This window comes from Guillardia theta (genome assembly GCF_000315625.1).
Source record: "Guillardia theta CCMP2712 unplaced genomic scaffold GUITHscaffold_29, whole genome shotgun sequence".
Classification (NCBI taxonomy): Eukaryota; class Cryptophyceae; order Pyrenomonadales; family Geminigeraceae; genus Guillardia; species Guillardia theta.
Window position 1 is genome coordinate 71,945 of NW_005434645.1, and position 9,046 is coordinate 80,990.

At 50.6% G+C, this 9,046-nt stretch overlaps 2 protein-coding genes across 2 annotated transcripts; both read left to right on the forward strand.

Moving 5' to 3' along the window:
* Positions 1 to 3,656: 3,656 nt before the first annotated feature.
* Positions 3,657 to 6,472, forward strand: GUITHDRAFT_162885 (hypothetical protein; the record flags this gene model as incomplete). The annotated part of the gene is made up of 12 exons (XM_005833529.1): positions 3,657 to 3,729; positions 3,774 to 3,829; positions 3,881 to 3,937; positions 4,076 to 4,128; positions 4,185 to 4,255; positions 4,323 to 4,477; positions 4,534 to 4,630; positions 4,678 to 4,735; positions 4,784 to 5,772; positions 5,822 to 5,916; positions 5,997 to 6,077; positions 6,124 to 6,472. The coding sequence occupies 12 exons, from the start codon at positions 3,657 to 3,659 to the stop codon at positions 6,148 to 6,150; spliced, it is 1,812 nt and encodes a 603-aa protein (XP_005833586.1). The 3' UTR covers positions 6,151 to 6,472.
* Positions 6,473 to 7,135: 663 nt separating this feature from the next.
* GUITHDRAFT_137998 (hypothetical protein) lies at positions 7,136 to 8,788 on the forward strand (the record flags this gene model as incomplete). Its single annotated transcript, XM_005833530.1, has 9 exons — positions 7,136 to 7,267; positions 7,317 to 7,567; positions 7,662 to 7,738; positions 7,785 to 7,857; positions 7,906 to 8,002; positions 8,228 to 8,266; positions 8,305 to 8,403; positions 8,459 to 8,527; positions 8,696 to 8,788. The coding sequence occupies 9 exons, from the start codon at positions 7,136 to 7,138 to the stop codon at positions 8,786 to 8,788; spliced, it is 930 nt and encodes a 309-aa protein (XP_005833587.1).
* Positions 8,789 to 9,046: the final 258 nt, after the last annotated feature.

Sequence of the window (9,046 nt, forward strand, 5' to 3'; positions counted from 1 at the left end):
TATCTCTGCCGTGGCTTCATCTTATTCTTCTTCTCCTTCAGATTCTTTTTCTCATCCCGCTGCTACTCTACAAATATATACCTATTAACCACCGCACCCGTCTCCACCAGCCCCCAATGTCCCAAACTCCGTGCTCGTCTGCTTGCCACGCACGACGCCTGCCCCCCCGTCTGTATCTTTTTTTGTTGATGAAATCGTTGCTCCCCCCCCTCAGCTATCATTGTTTTTCTGTTGTTTTACAAAGTTGTGTTTGTGGGGGCGGTAATAATCGTATTTTTTGTTTCCCCCCCCACCCCCCCCTATGATGAATATAACGCAAAGGAGGAGGGGGAGGAGGAGGAGGAGGAGGAGGAGGTGGTGGTGGTGGAGGAGGAGGAGGAGGAGAAGGAGGAGGAGGAGGAAGGTAGAGATGGAGAAATAGGTGATGATGACGATAGAGATGATGACGATAGAGATGATGATGATAGAGATGATGATGATGGATTTGATGACTCAATACACATTTACATGATGAGGCTGAGATTGACCATGACGACACTGGTGAAGGTATACTGGAGCGAACTTTCGCCATCGAAGCGCGAGACGAGTATGACAACAAGAGCAGCAAGGGAGGAGACAGTTGGGACATTAGCTTGGAGCACAAGGAGACGAAGGAGAGAGTCGAGGTAGCTGTGGCAGAGGAGCAAGGCGGCACATACAAGTGTAGCTACCAGGTGAATCTCCTGAAACTTCATCTCCTCCTGACCTCCACAAGGTAACAAGGGCAGGGGAGTTTTCCCTTGCCGTCACTCTCAACTCAGAGCAAGTATGCGAGAGGTAAGCGAAGGCTCTACATGTGCATTTTTTCAAGAGAAAGAACTCTTCCTGTCAGTCCGTACGTCTTCAAGATCAGCCCGGACCCTGCTGAGCTTGTCAGACTCCGTCACTTGGAGCAGCAGAGCCGCATCGAACGCGAGAGGAAGGGATGCTCTTGCGCAAGCGTCGACCTGAGCTGTGCTTTCTGCAGGCGGGTGCAGGAGAGGAGGAAGGCGGAAGAGAGGAGGAAGATGGAGGGACAAGGTAAGGAGGGGGGGGAGAGAAGAGGCCTGTTTGCTATGACTTCTGTTGGCGGCAGCTGCGCAAAGGAAGGAGAAGGAGGAGGAGAAGCTTCGGATCCACGAGAAGCTGGTGGAGGAGAGGTGCGAGGGAGCCTGTTGGTGCCCTGTCTGACATGAGGGCCTGCGAAGGAGGAGCAAGGAGGAGGAGCTCAAGGCGCGGAGAGAAAGCGAGGCACACTTTGCTTTCATTGCAGACTCGACGGTGAGAACTTGACAGGAAAAGGCGAGGAGCGAGGAGAAGAGATTGAAGATTATGGAAAAGCTGAGACGCGAGGAGGAAGCGAGGAGGTGAAAACTCGATCGCCTCCTTTCTTTATCCCTCTCGCCTCACTGCTTGCTCTCAGACGTGCCCTCGCGCTCGAGGAGGAGAAGAGAAGTCTGACGCTGCAGAAGCTTCAGGTCCTCGAGGAGAAGCGGTCAGTCTCACTTCTTGCACCACTGAGATCCTTCGTCCTGGAGCTCATGGTGACGATTTGCAGGGCGCGGCCAGGATCCGCTCGCAGAAGCGCAGGTGGAGGTTTTACCTTGTCGTTCAGTCGGACGGGGAGCGAGGCTCGGTGAGAGAGCGACAGTTGCTGCGGAGGGACAACGAGACGGCTACATGAAGCGGTCGGAGGACTCAAAAGGTTTGTAGGAGCAGCGATGAAGGCGATGTGATGAAGAGGGTCACTCGTAGTTGAAACATGTTCATGCCATCATTAGTCAGCTCTGATATCTGCATCTTCTCTCCCTTCTCTCCACCTCGCATCGCTCTCGCTACTGCCATTCCATTTCGCTCTGTATCCTAAAAATTGCACTTTATCGGGCAGGCGTATCGTTGTCGTACCCACCCTTTCCTCCATGGAGATTGGGGGTACTAAATATTCAAGTAGAGCATATTGAATTTGAAATAATGCAATAACTTTTGAAAATTGGTATTTAGGTGAATGTGGTAGCTGGTGAATAGTAGACCGAGAAAGGGGGGTGGGGGTTATCAGGTTTCGGAGGAGGGTGGGAGCCGAGGGGGTAGCTAGAAGAATAGGGGTGGGGCTGGGAATACAAGGGGTAGTTGAATTTGTTGGAATGAGAAGATCCTCTGGGAAATGGACGGGTAGTTTACGGTCGAAGAGGTGGTGGGTAGTGAATAAAGGGTGGAGGCATAAAGGAGGGTGAATCGCGAAAGGCAGAAAGTCTTCCTAGTGAAGGAATTAGTCCAGTCCAAGGGCAGAAGCCTGGGGTATAGTGTAGAGGAACAGGGGGTGGGCTCATTTTGCGTCAGACTCGAGTGGGTGGGGGTACACGTTAGGAGTAACTGCAAGGGGGGAGGTAGAATATAAGGGGTGGGTGGTTTAATGTGAGTAATATCCACGGGTACTGTAGTAATGAATCGAAAAGGATTCCCGAGGTAGGTGCTGCCCTTGCTAGGGTAGGGTTGAAATTGTGTTGGATGATGAGGGGTAGGGTCCATGTCATCGGATGCCCAAGGGGGTATTCATCTGATTGACTTTTGGGGGGTGGTTGGTGCTGAGTTTCAAGTTGCTGCAATTGAAGGGTACTTCTCGTGGGGGGTGGTCATAATCACTACCCCTACTAACCAAAGAAAATGTCTGATATATGTACCGGTGTTCCGTCCTCAATCGTCAAACTGGGTCAGAGGGGGTAATGCTATGGGGTCAAAACTGGTGGGTGGGGAGCAGTCCGGGCGGGGTAAAAGGAATCCTTACTATGGGTGGGGTCCATAATTGTGAGGGGGTGGTATGGGAGAGACTGGTGGGGTAGGCAGGGAGTGAGGGGTGGGTTAAGTCTACTCGATTTGTGGGGTGGGTAGGGGTGGTCCGTTGGATAATCCAGTTCCTCTGATGCTGCCGCTGGCGTCGACAAAATGAGAGTAGGAAGGAATGAGAGGAGAAGAGGAATGAGAGGAGAGGAGCAAAACATAGACGATGGGAGAAGATTTGAGATTAAACCAGAAGAGAAGATAAGAGAAGAGAAGAGATAGTGAGAGAAAAGAATAGAAGAAAATTAAGATCGTTCGACACTCGTCGGGATCAATGAAGATAAGAAGATGACAAGAGAGAAGTTGATGGGAAAAGGCCAGGCCAGGACTTGACAGGACAGAAAAGTTTGAGCTATCAGAATATCGAATGCAGCAGAAGATGATGAAAGCAGAAGTAAGCGAGCAAGGAGTGAGCTGGATGTTTTGTGAAATCAAGGATCAGATCCGCACGGAGCAAAAAGCGGTCGATGATAGACACCCACATCAGGTCAGATAGAGAGTGTAATTATTATGTGATGCTCAAGGCTAGGATCGCAATCAGATTTATGAAGTTGAGGTGTTACTGAAAGATTTCCTTGCGATTCAGGATGTTTCTGTGCCGTCATAGGTGCAGCATGCCACTTACTCGCGGATAGCGTTTAAATGCGTTTGGGTTGAAACGAAGACCTCGTCTCCAGTTCGCCATTTTGCATTTTTTCTATTTCGTTCGCAGGTATGAATACTAAGTCTAGTCCTTCAATCGTTGGAACTGTAACCTTGTGTGCTGAAGTTTTCTCCATTTCTAGGTTTACATAAATTAAGAAATGAAGCTTTCAGTGAGAAGATTATTTTTCCTTGTAACTATTGGGATTGCTGGCCATCAGCGTGTTGATGCAGGTAATCAAGAGATGGGAAGGTTATGTCTGTAAATATGTTCGCAGGGAATGGTGACATAATGGCGAGTAGCGATTTCAATTGGGATGCTGAAGATTGGGAGGTGAAACAGCGCCATTCCTTGAGCTTTCACATTGATCACGTTCGATTGTAGCTGTTTGGTCCGGGGAAGTTGAAAGTTTACGATAGGGGGGGGATGCTCTACGCATCGGTAACCAGTCACTTGATTTGATTGTTGATTCCCGACAGTTGTTCGAATAGGACCAAGGGAAGACAGTCTGGTACTTCGCTGCACCAGCGAAGTTGGATTCATGTAGAGTGCAAAGACTATGACTTACTGATTCCTCAGATTCCTTGGGGAGAAAGCTTTTGCCCACAACGGCAAGCTCCGATTCCGACTTGGTCATTCGGAGTAAGTCCTAAAGAAACAACTTTCAGAAATATCTGATTTGAATCAGGTACATGTCGAACGGGAAAGACATGATAAAAGATTGGGACGTCATTCTTGAGAGCAAAGAGTGGAAACTTCGTAAGATTCTACATACTTTGTTTTGCACTGAATTCTTTTGCCATGGACGTGATTCATTGTTTGTCAGGAATTGGTGTCCGCAACCTCATACCCCCCTGGGTGGGTGCAACCGACAACGACCTTTCCTTGAACGAGAAAAGCTGGACAGTGGTCAAAGGGCAAGGGCACGGGCACTCTCCGACAACGATCCAGATGCTTCGTTTATTGTCCAGCCTATCTGCCGTAAGTCTATGCGCCTCAATGCTGGACAAGTTTGGCTGAACTGACTTGCACATTAGATATACATCCGTGGGGGATACTATGATGGCCATGAAGAAACATGGCTTGACTCAGTATCTTTGATTGAGGGCGATCATCACGAGGAAACTATGCAAAGTATCATTTGATGACCCGCGGTGTTGGTTTTGACGATTTGTCCCAAGGAAAAATTCAGAAGCATCATCATGAACCATTGCGGAAGAAAAAGGAACAAGAGAAGAAGTGATGATGACTTTTCCAGAACAAGTTGTTGAACTGATCCTATTTCAGGAAGCGTGAGCAAGAGGAAATTGAGATGCTTGCGGCTGCTGGGCAACTCAACAACGCACAAGCTGCTCTTAATCAGAACAATGCTCGTCCCCCTTCAACCAACTCTCAGTTGGACAGGCAAAGCAGTGAAGAACTGAAACGCAGACAGGAGGAAGAGGAAAGGAAGACAAAGGAAGAGGAGGAGCGGTTGAATGCTCAAAGAGCGCAGGATGAGATGGAATCGAGACGAAAAGAGGAAGAGCTCAAAGAGCTTGAAAAGCAAAAAGCTGAAATGGAAGCGAAATCTCACATTGAACAATTGTTGAAGCAAGAGGCAGAAACAGGTGGCGGAGATCGGCTAAACTCTGGGATTTCGGAGCAAATTAAACAGGAAGATGAAAGGATCCTTGAAGAGCACTTGAAGCGCGAACAAGGAATTTCCAACAGCATCGATCCCAATGAATTGAAAAGAGCAGCTAAGGCGGCCCCACGGCTTGTCCCTTTGCAGGATGATAACATCGTGCCCGACAACGAGTTTGCGCAAGTAGAAGAGCCTGCCGCTCCTACTGTGACTGGAATTTCTTCGCTCCAAGACCAGACATCCCCTGAGGATTTGGCTGGACAAATTGACAAGGAGCACAGCCAAAGCCGAATGGGAGCACAACAGGATAGGTTGAGAGAGGAAGAAACTCGTAGGATGGAGGAAGAGGAGGCTCGCAAGAAACAGGAGGAGGCTGCTCGGAAGAAGCAGGAGGAGGAAGAGGCTGCTCGGAAGAAGCAGGAGGAGGAGGAGGCTGCTCGGAAGAAGCAGGAGGAGGAGGAGGCTGCTCGGAAGAAGCAGGAGGAGGAGGAGGCTGCTCGGAAGAAGCAGGAGGAGGAGGAGGCTCGCAGGAGACAAGAGGAGGAGGAAGCTGCCCGAAAGAAGCAGGAGGAAGAAGCTAGAAATCGGATGATTGCAGAACAGATTCGGCGTCAAAAGGAGATGGAAGAGATCGAGGAAATCCGAAAGCGTAAGCAGTTGAGACATCACTGCGTCGTGTAGTGACGTTGAGACCATAGGTGCTCAAGCACAGGAGGAACTCCGTGAAAACACGAGTGGAGATGCAGAGAATTCTGATCAAGATTTCATTGCGGATCAAGATTTTGACAGAACGGTGGATAATTCCAAGAAGGAGGAGCAAAAACGGTGATCATGATTGTTGGTGACAACCAGGACACTTGTACTGAGACGCAGGATCAATGCAGGGGTGAATCTCGCTTTGAGAGGCTCAGATCAAGGTTCCTCAAGGGTGACAAGGAAGCCAAGTCAAACAAGGTATTCCAGGGAAAATGCCTTGCTCCCTATCTAAACATGTTTGAAGGAAATGGATGGGGAAGACCTTCCCTGAGCTCTTGGTGATGACTTGTCTTCCGAACCAGAGGTGTTACCTTGATGCCATGAAGCGGAACAAGCTGGTGAAGGGGTGAAGGACTAAGTGCGAGGCGCACAAAGCTTGCATAATATCTGCAACAAGTTCGGGGCCTTATTTCGGGGAAACCGTAAGTTCATCGTCTGAAACGAGGGGGGCGATGGCCAGACCGCCGGATGCTCCAACAGCTTGGTTTCTGCGCTCAAACATGTGAATAGACCGGGAGGAATTGGCTACTTGACTGCCTTCCTGGCGGTTACAGATCAACCGTACATCCTAACAATAAACTACATAAACATCACGAACTAATGTGATCGAGCGTTGTGAGCTCGAGAAATTCCAACCGTCACAGGGAGAACTGCGGGCTCAATAAACTCGATGAGCTGAGTAAACTCCATAAGCTAAGTCCGATATCAGAGTACGTTGCATTGCAGTGAAGAATTCACAGGGACCGTGACTACCGTCCAGGTTGGTCACATGGCACTACCCTCTTTGATGGGGTCCTTCAAGGCTATAGAGGAGGGGTGATCGATAGTAAGGGTCTGGTACCTGGTCAGTTCATGGAACGATTGGATAACAAATTTCATCTTAGGTACAAATTTTTCAAAAAAAGAATTGGAGTACCCACCTTATAATGATGAATAAGATGTCAAATTGTATGGTGGGGTCAAAAAAACAAAACATCGATCGCCCACTCATGCGGGTGTGAGCTTTGACCACTGGACAGGAAAGGGGCGGAGGGGGAGAAGGGGGAGGAGAACAGCTAGGAGGAGGAATGAAACCCGATGATGGAGAAAACATTGAAGCAGAGGAAGAAGAATGTAGTGTTGATGAACTGAGAAGTAACATCATCAAGTGCACTGGAAAGGAGGCAAGGTGGAGGGCAGGGAACAAGAAATCGTGAAGTCGAAAGTATTGGAGAGCATGTTTCCTCCCTCCTGACAAACTTGCTCTTACAGGACCAATGTACACTTCGATGCCATTCAGCAACGTCATCTTCTTCATCCTGCTCTTGTCTCTGCTGTGCCCCCCGTCAGAAGCCAGACAGTGCATTCCAGCTCCTGCAAACAACACGAATACCTCAAGCGTCACCCCCGTACTGCATCATCGGCTTCCTTGCACAAGTGCTGATCGTTTCTTGTCAGTCGCCAAGCCCGAGGAATGAAACGAGCGTGTTCAACACAACAACATCGTCAGAGCACCCCAAGTTCACCCTCCCCGCTGTGATCATCCCAGTAGTGACCCCCCATCCCATCTCGTCGAAACTGGTCGCCTCTTCCTGCCTCCTGGCCTCCTCCTTGACTGTGAGGGCAGCAAACGAGCGCAAACTCCATCACATCGGACCTGAGCTACATCAACCAAAGCTTCGTCAACGCAACCCATCAGAATTTGTAATGTGTCGATACCTCCCTCTCCCCCCTCCTCTCCCTCTCCCTCTCCCTCTCCCTCTCCCTCCTCTTGCTCGCTCGGCTAGTCTGACACCCTTGCAGCTTCCCCTCAGTTCAGCTGCCTCGTTCCCTTGAGCTCTTCATCGCTACATTGCTCGTCATTGTGGGCTCAGTCACATGTAACACGTTTGACGTCACACAAACGAGATGATTGAGAGGTCACAGGTTTCCTCGGCTTCATGTACGCGAAGCTGCTGTTTACCATCCTCTCCTTCATGGCAGGAGTGATCATCTCCATGTCATCTCTTCCCTTGTCGTGCACTCGTCCCTGACCACCGTCATGCAGGTATCCCATCGATGTCTTGATGGGTAACATACTGTGCGGGAAGTTCTACTGTGTAAGGGGAGAGGCAGGGGAGAGTTCTCTCAACTCAGTCCCGCTGGTGCGCAGGTGGAAGGACAGGCAACAAATCAGTTCTGCGGATGGGCCATGGTAAGAGAGACGAGAAGGGAGGAGTCGGATAGGGAGAGCACAGGAGAGGGAAGGGGCGGAGAGAAGAGAGGCATTGAGGAGAAGAGGAGAGGAGAGGAGGAAGAGAAGAGGCAAGGAGGAAGTGAGGAGGAGGAGAAGAGGAGGAGAGATCGAATTCTTGTCATATGTCAAGCAGGTTGCTGGGCTGTTCTTCGGCCTGTTCGCCGCGAGCTCAGTGAGATATTCAAGCAGCTTGTCAAACTTTCTTCTCAGCTGCCCCAGGCATCCAAGATGTTCGACCTCGGTCTCCTAACTCTCGGCGCCTCTGTCGCAATCATCCCAGCCCTGATCCTGCAGCCTGCCATTGACTCTGTGATGTCAAACTTTGACGCCCCTGCCCGATGACAGCGCTGATGGTTTCCTGCAGGCCATGTCAAGATGGCCAGATTGGACTCACTACATCCACTACATCGTCTTCGCCGGCGTCGGAGCCCTGGTGAGCCTCCGAGCGATCGATCGTTTGAAACCTCATCGTCCTCGTCCTCGTCCTCGTCCTCGCCCTCGCCCTCGCCCTCGCCCTCGTCCTCGTCCTCTCGTTCTACTACATTGACTTGTTCATGGCGCGATTGTACATGATCGGGTGTTGACCTCCTGCGTCTCGCAGGCGGCCAAGAGCAAGCCCGATCCCTTCATCATATGCATGACGTCTGTCATCGGGGCCCTTCTGATCAGTGAGGCAGTTTGGCTAGAAGTTTGACCAGCTGACCGTCTTGTCCCGTCAGCGATCTCCTCCTCCTACTACATGGACGGAGGGCTTTCACCATCCAACATCTCTAGGGGGTGAGATGAAGAGGGAGGGAGAGGGAGGAACAAGTGTGGAGAGCTGCGGAAGAGGGAGAAGTGCTCGGGAGGTGAAGGGGAGAGGAGAGGAGGGGGAGAGGGAGAGGAGGGGAGAGGCGAGGAGGGGAAAGGAGAGGGAGGGGAGGGGAGGGGAGGAGGGAGGAGGGAGGACGAC